Source organism: Sphaerodactylus townsendi, linkage group LG04, assembly GCF_021028975.2.
Source record: "Sphaerodactylus townsendi isolate TG3544 linkage group LG04, MPM_Stown_v2.3, whole genome shotgun sequence".
Lineage (NCBI taxonomy): Eukaryota > Metazoa > Chordata > Lepidosauria > Squamata > Sphaerodactylidae > Sphaerodactylus > Sphaerodactylus townsendi.
In genome coordinates this window covers 16,806,802-16,820,574 of record NC_059428.1, presented here as the reverse complement: position 1 = coordinate 16,820,574, position 13,773 = coordinate 16,806,802, and the positions used below count along the sequence as shown (strand labels likewise).

Here is a 13,773-nt window from a genome sequence, read left to right as displayed (position 1 = left end):
ATACAGATGTCAAGTCCCTAATATCCAAAACCCTGTTTCTGAAGAAATGGCCAATCGGCCACACAATAAACAGAGGGAAAATGTAGGTACTTTCCTTTTCAACCCACCACAAAGAAGAGTTTGGATTTATACCCCCCCCCCCCTTTCTCTCCTGCAGGAGACTCAAAGGGGCTTACAATCTCCTTGCCCTTCCCCCCTCACAACAAACACCCTGTGAGGTAGGTGGGGCTGAGAGAGCTCCGAGAAGCTGTGACTAGCTCAAGGTCACCCAGCTGGCGTGTGTGGGAGTGCGCAGGCTAATCTGAATTCCCCAGATAAGCCTCCACAGCTCAGGCGGCAGAGCGGGGAATCAAACCCAGTTCCTCCAGATTAGATACACGAGCTCTTAACCTCCTACGCCACTGCTGCTCACACTGAATTCTTAGGCACAACCAAGGCTAAGAGGGCAGTTTGCTGTCCTCCAAATGAGCCTCAAACCTGGACACTCAGGCTCCTTCCGCACATGCAGAATAATGCACTTTCAAACTGCTTTCAATGCTCTTTGAAGCTGTGCGGAATACCAAAATCCACTTGCAAACAGTTGTGAAAGTGGTTTGAAAACGCATTATTCTGCGTGTGTGAAGGGGCCTCAGTTTGTGGAAAATAACTTGAACCGGATGACTACAGTGTTTAGTGCCAGTAAAGCTCCAGCAAAGAAGTTTCCCCAACAAGGACTCAATTCTCTTCGACACTCATTTGCTCCCCGATTACCATCAAACCGTTCAATTATCCACCCAGCTTCCAGCCCACGGACTTGCTCTGATCTCATTACTTTGAGTGCTTAAAAGTGATCTTTTCAAAGGCCAAAATTTGGGAGTAGGATTGCTTTAATGGGAGCCTGTGAGACAAAGAAACTGTCAGAAAGGAGGATTTCACTTTTCGGCTGTGAAGTTCCTCTCTTCTAAAGAAACCGGCATGTGCAAAATATGCCTTGCTCTTATCTCTGGGAGAGCATTTCGCACACACACCCCCATCGGGGCTTTAAACCATGCTGATCTTTGTCTTCTAGCATCCTCTGACTGGGTGTGCTGATTTTATTGATGCGTGCTGGGTTCCTGGTTTGTGTTTTAATTTGCAAGGATTTACAGCATCACTTTTTAAGGCAGGAGAACGCGAGACTGAAAAGCTGGATGGGAGTAAATAATACACAGTCGGTGCCTTGTGCGCCTCTCACAATTGCAGCTGGCAAACATTAAGTTATATATTACCAGCTTCAGGATTCTGGCTGCAGTTCCATGCACGTGTGAGTAAATCCTGGAGAAATCGCTGGCGGAAGAAGAAGAAGAGTTTGGATTTATATCCCCCCTTTCTCTCCTGCAGGAGACTCAAAGGGGCTGACAATCTCCTTGCCCTTCCCCCCTCACAACAAACACCCTGTGAGGTGGGTGGGGCTGAGAGAGCTCAGAAGAGCTGTGACTAACCCAAGGTCACCCAGCTGGCATGTGTGGGAGTGCACAGGCTAATCTGAATTCCCCAGATAAGCCTCCACAGCTCAGGCGGCAGAGCTGGGAATCAAACCCGGTTCCTCCAGATTAGATACACGAGCTCTTAGCCTCCTATGCCACTGCTGCTCCTAGCACAGACAACACTTCTCTGGGGGGATTTAGATCTCCTCTCCCCCTCCTTTTTACCTGTTCAGATTTTTCTGCAATTTTGAGTGAAAAATCTGTTTTCTCCACATGGCCCCAGCCTGTGGATTTAAGTATCCACAGATGGACCCAAATTGAGACTTAGCTATATTGTCTCACACCTGAGTCCATAGAGTAGCCCTGGCCTATCACAACCCAACATGCCTAACAATCTTGAGTTTCCCTTTTCTCCCTGCTTTCAAAAGCAGCAACTTTCTTCTGAAAGCCACAAAGCCTGGCTTGAACGCAGCAAATCGCCAATTCAGAGATGATGCTGACATTTGTTTGGTAAATGTTTTGCTGGGGGTGATTTGTGAGAGATTTACACGCTTAATACAGACTTACACTGGCTTGGAGTTGTTTCTCAGGCTAACAACCTACCTCATAGGGTTGTTGTGATTAGGAAATTAGGAAAAGAGTTGGTGGGGAGAGAGCCATGTATGTTTTGCTGGGAGTGGGAAGTGTTTTGTGAGCTGGTACAAAAAATCATTGTTTGGTCATGGTGGGGGAAGGTGGCCGCCCATACGCTGGGCGGGGAGCGGGGGGCTCCAAACTCAGGTTTTGTCCCTGGGCGCCAGTTTGCCTACGTACGCCCCTGCAATTCAGTCCCCAGAAACTGCATGACCTTTCCTTACCCAAGGCCCCAAAGGGGTGCTGCCTAGCAGAGGAAATTGTACTACGACAGATGGCCCAGCCATGATGGATCTGGTGGAAGATCTCAGATTTTCAATCTATGTAGTATGGAAGTGATTCAAGCAGATCAGTGGTCTTCCAAGATCAAACTAGCTTGGCCCATCCCAGCCAAGCCCTGCTGGACTTAGTAGAAGAAGAAGAAGAAGAAGAAGAAGAAGAGTTTGGATTTATATCCCCCTTTCTCTCCTGCAGGAGACTCAAAGGGGCTGACAATCTCCTTGCCCTTCCCCCCTCACAACAAACACCCTGGGAGGTGGGTGGGGCTGAGAGAGCTCCGAGAAGCTGTGACTAGCCCAAGGTCACCCAGCTGGCGTGTGTGGGAGTGCGCAGGCTAATCTGAATTCCCCAGATAAGCCTCCACAGCTCAGGCGGCAGAGCTGGGAATCAAACCCGGTTCCTCCAGATCAGAGTGCACTTGCTCTTAGCCACTGCTCTTAGCCACTACGCCACTGCTGTACCATTTTGCAGACAGAACTATTCCACCAGGTCTATCTTTGAGGATAGCAATGGGGTCTAACTAGCTGATCTTCCTTTCCCCTCCCTCTTAGCGAGAGAAACAGTGTGGTGTAGTGGATGAGAGCAGGTGAATTCTAATCTGGAGAACCGGGTTTGATTCCCCACTCCTCCACCTGAGTTGCAGAGGCTTATCTGGTGAACCAGATGTGTTTCCTCGCTCCTACATTCCTGCTGGGTGACCTTGGGCTAGACACAGTTCTCTGGACCTCTCTCAGCCCCACCTGCTTCACAGGGTGTCTGTTGTGGGGAGGGGAAGGGAAAGGAGTTTGGGAGCCACCTTGAGTCTCCTTACAGGAGAGAAAGGGGGGATATTAATCTAAACTCTTCTTCTTCTTCTCTTCAAGTTTTCAGTCTGTGATGAACTTCTAGGCTCCACAAGCCCATCAGTGAAAACAACAGAAATAATAATGCTGATCTACCTTTCAGGGCTGTTGTGCACATATTTACCAGGGTAATGGAGTTAGTTTTGATAATCACTCTCAATGCTAACCCTTTCAGGGAGATATGAGCCAGAAAACCTGGTGAGTCTCAAATAAAGTCTTTTAGACTCCTCTTGGGCAATCAGGCTTTGAGCATCCACCCCGTTCTAGCTGTCAATAAGGCACACATAAAAACAGTGCAGAATCTTCCAGCTAAGTTACTTTATGATACCATCTGTTCCCCCTCTTTTTTTGGGGGGGGGGGGAATTATTGTCTTAGGGAAATCTTAATTACCCATCCTTGGAATATTTTAGATGCCAATTTATTGATATTGACTTGCTTTTAATGTATGCTTTTACTATATCTTATTTATAGTGATATTTATAGTATAGGTTTTGATGCTGGGAGCCACCCTGAGCCCACCAGGGTTTAACTTAACTCAAACTAAAAAGGTCATCTAGCCCCAAACCCTTGTCTCCAACAATACCTTGCCCCACCATCCGGTACAGGGTCCCAAAGGCGGTCCATGGCAGAGATTAAAAACAAAGCAAGACCGGGCGTGGGGGGGGGGGGATGCTGGATAAGCAGGCGGCACTTGTGGTCAGGAGCACCTCTTACAAGCTTCTTACAAATATCTGGCCACTGTGGTGCTTCTAGATTAGAAGAAGGAGAAGAGGAGGAGGAGGAGGAGGAAGAGGAGGAGTTTGGATGTATATCCCCCCCCCTTTCTCTCCTGCAGGAGACTCAAAGGGGCTGACAATCTCCTTGCCCTTCCCCCCTCACAACAAACACCCTGGGAGGTGGGTGGGGCTGAGAGAGCTCCGAGAAGCTGTGACTAGCCCAAGGTCACCCAGCTGGCGTGTGTGGGAGTGCACAGGCTAATCTGAATTCCCCAGATAAGCCTCCACAGCTCAGGCGGCAGAGCTGGGAATCAGACCTGGTTCCTCCAGATTAGATACATGAGCTCTTAACCTCCTACGCCACTGCTGCTCATTAGATTACTACAATGGACTCTACATGTTCAGCAATTTGTGCTTCTAGGTGCAAGAGTGGGATTATTGTCAACGAGGCCCTGTTTTTGTGTTTATTTTAAATCAGTAGGCGTGATGGCAATCGCTGGGCACAGCAGCGCACTGTATAGCAGTGTTGTTTAGTGGTTACAGCATCAAGTCGACAGTCTGGGAGAACGGAGTTCAGATCGCCACATAATGCTGAAGTTGGCCGGGTCACCTTCGGCCAGCAAATCCCTCCACAGCTACCTTGTTCCTTGCAGTTGTTGTAAAGAGATGTTGAAGCAGAGGGAGGCAGGGTGAGACCCACAAGTAGGTCAAGTTTAAGAAGCCCCCACAGCATGATCAAAAGGTAACCATTAAGTGATGGTTTTGTCTTTACTGGCCTCTCGCAATCTGAGGCCCTCGAGTTTCTTCCGCTAAGGTGTAAATCAAGCTCTGGAGGAGGAGAAAGAGGCATACTACCTTGAAGCAAAGACAGGGGGAAAAAATTTCCACTCCATAAATTCAGGCAGACAACCAGCAGGTGAAACCTCATCCAAGAATGGAGTGAGCTTTCCCGGTTGAACCTCTGCCTTTCCATCATTTCCTTTTCTTTTAAACTTTCTCCAACGTCATCCTAACAGGAAGGAGTGAGCTTTCCCAGTTGAACGTCTGCCTTTCCATCCTTTTCTTTCCTTTTCAACTTTCTTCATCCTCATCCTAGCACAAAGGAGTGGGCTTTCCCAGTTGAACTTCTGCCTTTCCATCATTTCCTTTTCGTTTAAATTTTCTCCATCCTCATCCTAGCAGGAAGGAGTGAGCTTTGCCAGTTGAACTTCCGCCTTTCCACCCTTTCTTTCCTTTTTTAACTTTCTTCATCCTCATCCTAGCACGAAGGCACGGGCTTTCCCGGTTGAACCTCTGCCTTTCCATTATTGCCTTTTCTTTTAAATTTTCCCCCTCATCCTAGCAGGAAGGAGTGACCTTTCCCAATTGAACTTCTGCCTTTCCACCGTTTCCTTTCCTTTTTTAACTTTCTTCATCCTCATCCTAGCACAAAGGAGTGGGCTTCCCCGGTTGAACCTCTGCCTTTCCATCATTTCCTTTTCTTTTAAACTTTCTCCATCCTCATCCTAGCAGGAAGGAGTGAGCTTTGCCAGTTGAACTTCTGCCTTTCCATCCTTTTCTTTCCTTTTCAACTTTCTTCATCCTCATCCTAGCACAAAGAAGTGGCTTTCCCAGTTGAACTTCTGCCTTCCCGTCGTTTACTTTCCTTTGCTTTCCTCATCCCTCATCCCTAGCACAGAGAGGCATTAGGCTTTCCCAGTTGAACTTCCTGCCCCTTCCCCGTCATTATTTTTTTTTTTTAAAAAAAACTTTCTTCATCTGAAAGCAATGTCACTGAGGCGAGACATAAGGGATGAGGGAGCCAGCCTCAGATCAGGCCAGCCATTAGACAGCATAGGGAGCAGAAACAAAGAGGAAACCAGGAAAACTTCTTGGGCGCAAAGGAGACACCCGCAGGCCGGCCCAGACAAAGGGAAGGGGAGGAGGGCGAAGCGGCCAGACTTGAGCCCCCGGGGCAGCAGCAGGAGGAGGAAGAGGAGGAGGAGGAGGAGGAGGAGGGGAGCCGGGCGAAGGGAGGGGTGGCCGGAAGAAGGCGAGGAGGGGGCGGCTCAAAAGGCACAGCGGCTCCCCCAGAGCCCCCAAAGCCGCGCCGGGCACCATGGCCGTGTCCCGCACCAGCTGGCTGGCCAACGAGGGCACCAAGCACTGCCTCCTGGTAAGGCGGGCGGGGGACCGTGAGGGAGGGGGGCTCGTCTAAACGGCGTCGATCCGGATCGAGCGCCGGCTGCGCTGCTACTCTCTGCGCCCTCGGGGTGCCGGCTTGCAGCGACCGGCTTGGATGGCGAGAGTGCTCCTGAGCGTCTGCAGAAGAAACCCTGCGCTCTGCTTCGAGACCGGTCTGGGTGCTTTGGCAGATCCAAAACCAGAGAGCCGGTGGATGGGGGCATGGAATAACCCGCTCGCCCCCCCCCCCCCCGCAAAAGAAAAAAAGTCTGGAGGCACATTAAGGACTCAGGAAACTTCTTCTGGTTAGATTCGAGTCCAGTAACATTTGGGAGACCGACCAGATGTTGGGAGGTCTCAGCTTTCGAGAGTCCACCACGCTCCCTTCCATCGTGAGCTTTCCCTGACTGGGGAAGTGTGGTGTAGGGGTTAGGGCTGTCCGGCTAGGTCTGGGGAGACCGAAGCTCAGATCCCCCCTCTGCCATGCAGCTCCCAAGGGGATTTGGGGCCAGTCAGTGTCTCTCAGCTTCCTACCTCACAGGGCTGGTGTGAGGGTAAAATGGAAGAGGGGGGGGGGAAACCTATGGGTGTGATGATTAGGAGTGGTGAACTCTAATCTGGAGAGCTGAGTTTGTTTCCCCGCTCCTTCACATGCAGCCTGCTGGGTGACCTTGAGTCAGTCACAGTTCTCTCAGAACTCTCTCAGCCTCACCTGCCTCACAAGGTATTTACTATGGGGAAGGGAAGGGAAGTTGATGGTAAGCTGCTTTGAGGCTCCTTAAAGGCGTTGAAAAGCCGGGTATAAAAACCAACTCTTCTACATATGCTGTCCTGAATGCCAATGGCAAAGGTGCAGTAATAATGCAGTAGGCCAGTAGAACTTCATTTTTACCTGTGGTGTTCCTGCATTATATTCACACAACAACCCTGTAGAGCAGGTCAATATTATTATCCCGGCATCGCAGATAGGAGAGCGTGCTCTGCTTATGATTTCTGTTGGTGAGTTTCTGATAGAGTGCAGATTTGAACCCGGAACTTCCCAGCTTTGGCTCTTCCCTAGTATGTTTCTACAGCTCCCAGTCGCTTTCCTGTTTTCCCCGATAACCCCCCAGTGGGATTCAAAAGCCTGACTTCTTTGTGGGGAAATTTTCTTCCAGGCTCACTGAAGCCCTGTGCGTTTGGGAAGCAACACACCGCGCACGTGTTTGGGCCGACTTGTGTAAGCCAGCCAAAATTTCCTAGTCCTTTTGACAGTGAGCAGATTGGCCGCTGCGTGTTGGATGAGGTCCGCCTCACCTTTCTTTGAGGCTGACCTCGCAGGCAGGGCGGTTCCACAACTTCGCTACACGCGATCCTGCAATCCGAGAACCTGGCAGCTATTATGGATCAGTGGTGCCGAGTGGGGTCTCGAATATGTGTCGGCTGATAAAAATAGGTACTCTGGCCACAGCAAAAGGGGGAAAGGGACCCTTGTAGTGAGATAGATGGCAAGTAACATGAGAGTAGCTGCTTAGCTGATCGACAGTTTCTTCCTTCAAACCTGCAGCTTTGAAATCCACTTTTCTGTGACCAGCTCGGCCCACAGAAAGGCACGAAAGCCCTGTCAAATGACTTATGGTGACCCCAGCGAGGGGCTTTTAAGGGAAATGAGAAGCAGAGGTAGTTTGCTGTGACCTTCCTCTACAGAGTCTTTCTTGGCCGTCTCCCTTCCAACAATGGCCCCGTGTAGCTTCCAAGATCTGACAAGATTGTGCTATAGCAGAGATGGCGAACCTTTTCGAGGCCGAGTGCCCAAATTGCAACCTAAAACCCACTTATTTATTGCAAAGTGCCAACACGGCAATTTAACCTGAATACTGAGGTTTCAGTTTAGAAAAAAATGGTTAGCTCCAAGGCGCGCGTTACTCGGGAGTAAGCTTGGTGGCTTTGCTTTGTAGTCAGTGGTTTTGCTTTGAAGCAACCATGCAACTCTTCCAACGGGTGTATCACGACCCTAGGAAGGTTTACTCAGAAGCAAGCCTTATTGCCGAGCTTGCTCCCAGGTAAAGGATTGCGCTTTAGTTCTTTGCATGAAAATCAGTGGGGTTTAACAGCGCTTAACAGGGTTACCTACACTGCTTCCCCAAAACTAGGACTTAGATTTAATGCTAATAATCGAGCCCAGCAGCCCAGGCCAGCCTAGATGTGTGTGTGGGGGGGACTCTGTTTGCGCGTGCCCACAGAGAGGGCTCTGAGTGCCACCTCTGGCACCCATGCCATAGGTTCGCCATCACTGTGCTATGGCATGCTGTCTTTCCTCTTTACAGAAAGATAGATTGTCTCCATCTCAGGCTTTGTGCTGTACATTCAGTAGGCTGCATAGATGAATGAGAAGCAGAGTCGCATCTTTGAACACCGTCCTTTTGTTAAAACCTCCCCTTGGGTAGAAATCCAGCACATCTTGGTGAAAGTCTTACCCCCGTGAAGCACTACTCTTCTAACTGCAAAGTGTTTACGTGGGAAAGTGTTAAAGAGTTCTATCACCCCCCTCAACTGATGTTGTACAATGCCCCCTGCACTCTAAAGTGGTACAGCCTCCTCTAGTGGTACAGCCTCATTCCCCTATAGGTGAAGAACATGGCCGTTTACAACCTATAGATCTAGGATCCGACGCTTGTGCTTTCCATACGCACGGTATTATTTTGTGTCACAACAAGAAATGTACTAGTTTAGCAAACCAGTGGCGGACCTGGGTTCCAATTCTGCCTTGGCCGTGATGTTCCTGGGTAATCTCGGGCTGGTCACTTTCTCTCTGCCTCGCTCGCAAGATTGTTCGCAGGATTCGATGACGCAAGGAAGAACTATGTAATCTGCCCTGGGCTCCTTGGAGGACAAAACCATAGTAAATAGGTGCTGACATTTCCAAGATACGTTCCGTTACTTGGCTGAAATTCGGATGATGCTGATAAATGGAACACCAAGGACAAGTCTAGACAACGCAACGCGTCTCGTCTGGCGCTGTTCTGTAGGGAATGGCCAATCACGTTTGTAACACAGTTCCCTGTAATGGGCTTAGAAAAGTTTAACTTTGTTAGAATGGCAGTGTTGGATTCCTTTCTTCCCCCTTTCCTGGCTGAAAGCGTCGTGTTGATGTCCTCCGTGTATAAGAAAAAGAAGAGTTTGGATTTATATCCCCCCTTTCTCTCCTGCAGGAGACTCAAAGGGGCTGACAATCTCCTTGCCCTTCCCCCCTCACAGCAAACACCCTGTGAGGTAGGTGGGGCTGAGAGAGCTCTGAAAAGCTGTGACTAGCTCAAGGTCACCCAGCTGGCATGTGTAGGAGTGCACAGGCTAATCTGAATTCCCCAGATAAGCCTCCACAGCTCAGGCGGCAGAGCGGGGAATCAAACCCAGTTCCTCCAGATTAGAATGCACCTGCTCTTAACCACTACGCCACTAAGCAGCCAAGTACCCTGAACGTTACTAATGTTGGGTTTGAGTGTGCCGAATCCTCACTGAGCAATGAGGCTGATATGTAGCAGATTCCACATGGACAAAAGGATATATTGTGCTTTGACTATAATTAACTTGTGGAATTAGCTGCCCCTGGGAATGCTAGCAGAGTGAAACTGAGCAGAAATCCAGTGGCACCTTAAAGACGAACAATGCATGTTCCAGCATGAACGTATGTGAATCTGAGCTTGTTTCAACCGACGCATGGTGTATATGTGTCGTTGTCTAATCGATGTACCCTCCTAGGCATCTGATGAAGTGAGCTCTGGACTGGATTCCTGCTTAATTTTTCAAACTAACAAAAGGCTAACACTGGTGTAATAGATGTTCAGAGGGGATTAGTCGTGACAGTGACAGACGTCCTGCACAGCCTGGGTCTCAGTCGTAAGAGCATTCGACCAGACTGGATCACCAATAAGTTGTTACCAACTGATCACAGTGCTGTGTGTGTGTTTGTGTGTATTTCTTCAGTCCTTTTTTTTACCCTCCCCAAAACTGTTTCCCCAAATAGCATCTGGGAATGAAAAGGTGATGCACGTGAGCACCAAAAAAGAAGAAGAAAGGTTCCTTAGTAAGGGGATGATCGGCAGGCTGCACCCTGCGAGCCAGTGTGGTGTCGTGGTACAGAGCAGGTGGATTCTAATCTGGAGAACGGGGTTCGATTCCCCACTCTTCCACCTGAGTGGCAGAGGCTTATCTGGTGAACCTGATGTGTTTCCGCACTCCTATTGTCAGGAGCAGCAGTGGTGTAGGAGGTTAAGAGCTCGTGTATCTAATCTGGAGGAACCGGGTTTGATTCCCAGCTCTGTCGCCTGAGCTGTGGAGGCTTATCTGGGGAATTCAGATTAGCCTGTACACTCCCACACACGCCAGCTGGGTGACCTTGGGCTAGTCACAGCTTCTCGGAGCTCTCTCAGCCCCACCCTCCTCACAGGGTGTTTGTTGTGAAGAGGAAGGGCAGGGAGATTGTAAGCCCCTTTGAGTCTCCTGCAGGAGAGAAAGGGGGGATATAAATCCAAACTCTTCTTCTTCTATATTCCTGCTGGGGAACCTTGGGCTAGTCACAGTTCTTCAGAACTCTCTCAGCTCCACCTACCTCACAAGGGGTCTGTTGTGGGGAGAGGAAGGGAAAGGAGCTTGTAAGCCGCCTTGAGTCTCCTTACAGGAGAGAAAGGTGGGGTATAAATCCAAACTCTTCTTCTTTCTTCTTTCTTTTTCCTGTTTTCTGATGCAAGATTCCAGCACTGGTGCTGGGACCCTGGAGCTGCTTCCTCCTCCTCTTCCTCCTCCTCCTCTTCCTCCCCATATTTTCATCCATGCCAGTTATCTACATAATAGGAGACTGACTTGCCTGGGACCTCCCAAGGAGTTCAAAGGCAAGGCAAGGTTTGTACCAGGGACTTTCCTAAGATCACAGCTAGGATCTATAGGCATCGTATTACCAGGTCTCAACTAATTCATGGATATTTGAACTGGTGTATTTAGTACGTTTGTATCCCATCTTTCCTCCAAGAAGAGAAGAGCTGGTTTTTATACCCCACCTATCTCCACCTTGAAGAACTTTCAAAGTGACTTACAGACTCTTTCCTTTCCCCTCCCCACAACAGACACCTTGTGAGGTAGGTGGGGCTGAGTGAGTTCTGAGAGAACTGTGACTGCCCCAAGGTCACCCAGCTGATTGCAAGTGGAGGAATGAGTGAGGAATCGAACCTGGTTCTCCAGGTTAGATTTACAGGCATTGTGTTATCCCCAGGTCTCAGCTTATTCATGCGTATTTGAACTGGTTTATTTAGTATGTTTTTGTTCTGTCCTTTCTCCAAGAAGAGAAGAAGAGTTGGTTTTTATACCTATATTATTTCTACCTTGAAGAAGTCTCAATGCAGCTTACAAAAGCCTTTCCTTGCTCTCCCCACAACAGACACCTTGTGAGGTAGGCAGGGCTGAGAGAGTTCTGAGAGAACTGTGACTAGCCCAAGGTGACCTAGCAGGCTTTATCTGGAGGAGCAGTGAAACAAATCCAGTTCACCAGATTAGAGTCCACCGCTCAGGTGGAGAAGTGGGGAATCAAGCCCGGTTCTCCAAATTAGAATCCACTGCTCTTAACCACGACACCACATTAGTTCTTCGATGACCTCATGATGACCACATTAGTTCTTCGATGACCTCATGTAGTTCTTCATGACCTCATTCTCCCTCCATTTTATTCTCAGAACAACCCTGCGAAGGAGCTCAGTTTCATGGCTGAGCAGGGGTTTGAACCAGGGACTCCTGGATACTGGCCTGACCCCCTAACCACCACAGCAGGCTGGATCACAGTTTCTTGTGTACCTGCATTAAGTTATAATGATACTTTTTTCCCCCATTGGAAGCAGTTTTGGCTTGACTGCTCCCCTATAGCAGGTGACTTTGATGGTGCGCTCGGTTACATTCAAGATACAGTTCGCGCTGCCTCAGAATTCCAGCACTATAATATCAGTGAGCTAAATTGTCACTTTTTTTTAGTAAAGAAGAAGAAGAAGAAGAAGAGGAGTTTGGATTTATATCCCCCCTTTCTCCCCTGTAGGAGACTCAAAGGGGCTTACAATCTCCTTTCCCTTCCCCCCTCACAACAAACACCTTGTGAGGTAGGTGGGGCTGAGAGAGCTCCGAAGAGCTGTGACTAGCCCAGGGGTAGGGAACCTGTGGCTCTCCAGATGTTCAGGAACTACAATTCCCATCAGCCTCTGTCAGCATGGCCAATTGGCCATGCTGGTAGGGGCTGATGGGAATTGTAGTTCCTGAACATCTGGAGAGCCGCAGGTTCCCTACCCCTGGACTAGCCCAAGGTCACCCAGCTGGCATGTGTGGGAGTGCACAGGCTGATCTGAATTCCCCAGATAAGCCTCCACAGCTCAAGCGGCAGAGCAGGGAATCAAACCCAGTTCCTCCAGATTAGAATGCACCTGCTCTTAGCCACTACGCCACTGCTAGCTCCCAGAAGCAAGTGGATACTTCAAAAAGAAGTTTTGCCGTGGCAGTCCTTGGGAGACTGTATTCACTTTTCTTTTCAGACTGGAGGGACGTTTGATTCATCTCAGTTCTTTGCATTCTGTAACGGAGACTGTTATTTCCCCTTCGTTTTCGCAGAAAGCCCGTGTCTGGCTTTAATCCATTGACACGCGCTCCCAGGATGCACTCTAATGAACGGTGCAATTCTGTGCCGAGTTATTCTGCTCTAAACTCATTGATTTTAATGGACTTAGATAAGAACTCATTGGGTCTAAGGCTGGAGTTTCATGAGGTTGCGTCGGAAGTCTGCAATGTGTCTTTTTCTTGGCCTTCCCACGCCTGGTGGTGGTTTTGCTTATTTATGGGGGAAATTGGTATGCTGCCTGCTAAGACCTGCTCAAGGTGGCTAGCCTCAATAAAACAAAGCCAAGGAGACAATGAAAACAAGAAAACAAATCACAGCTATTAAAAAAATCCAATGCAGTGATTCAAGGGAGTAAGAAAAAAGTGCTAATGGAAGCCGGTCAGAATGTAAAAACGTTCAACGGTTTAAAATGCTGTTGATGGAGCAGGCTAGGGGCTGGCTCTAGTGGGATTTTCAAGGCAACAGATGTTCAGAGGTGGTTTGCCACTGCCTGTCTCTTCACAGCGACCGTGGATTTTGTCGGTGGTTTCCTATTCCTGTACTAACCAGAGCTGACCCTGCTTAGCTTTTGAGATCCAGATAAGTCAGCGTGGAGCCAGCTATAAGACAGCTGAAAAACGATGGAAGTCCTTAATTAACACCTGGGCATGTCAGATGAGATGTGGGTCCTTATGGAACACTCTGTTAGATGAGATCTGGGCCCTGTGGGACCTATTGCAGTTCTGCAAGACTGAGCTGTTCTGCCAGGCCCATGGTGGAGGCAGTAACCGTGTTTCATCAATGGCCTCCCACTTCTCCACTTTTCCACCTTCCCCTATTTTGTTGCCATAGGAATTATCCACGTGGCTCCGGTCTGTTAGTTGCTGCCGAGCTTTACTGTTTTGATAGATGCTGCTGTTTTGAATTTGCCCATTACTATTTATATTACCCTTTTATTTTTAACTGGTTGGAAGCCACTCTATGCCAGAAAGGGGAAGGGCGCCCTATAAATGAAGTAAGTGAAATGAAATCAAGCACCATCATTGGGTGAGACAGCGGCATAATCGTACAAACAGAGACATCAAAACAG

The 13,773-nt window shown here is 48.9% G+C and overlaps 1 protein-coding gene across 1 annotated transcript in view; it reads left to right on the top strand.

Moving 5' to 3' along the window:
* The first annotated feature begins 5,943 nt into the window (after positions 1–5,943).
* The window catches only part of LOC125431981 (NADPH oxidase 4-like), a 34,675-nt gene continuing 26,845 nt past the window's right edge, over positions 5,944–13,773 (top strand). Inside the window, exon 1 of the mRNA XM_048495247.1 lies at positions 5,944–6,071. Within this exon, the coding sequence (XP_048351204.1) occupies positions 6,015–6,071 (57 nt within the window). The 5' untranslated portion in view covers positions 5,944–6,014. The remainder of the gene's footprint in view (positions 6,072–13,773) is intronic.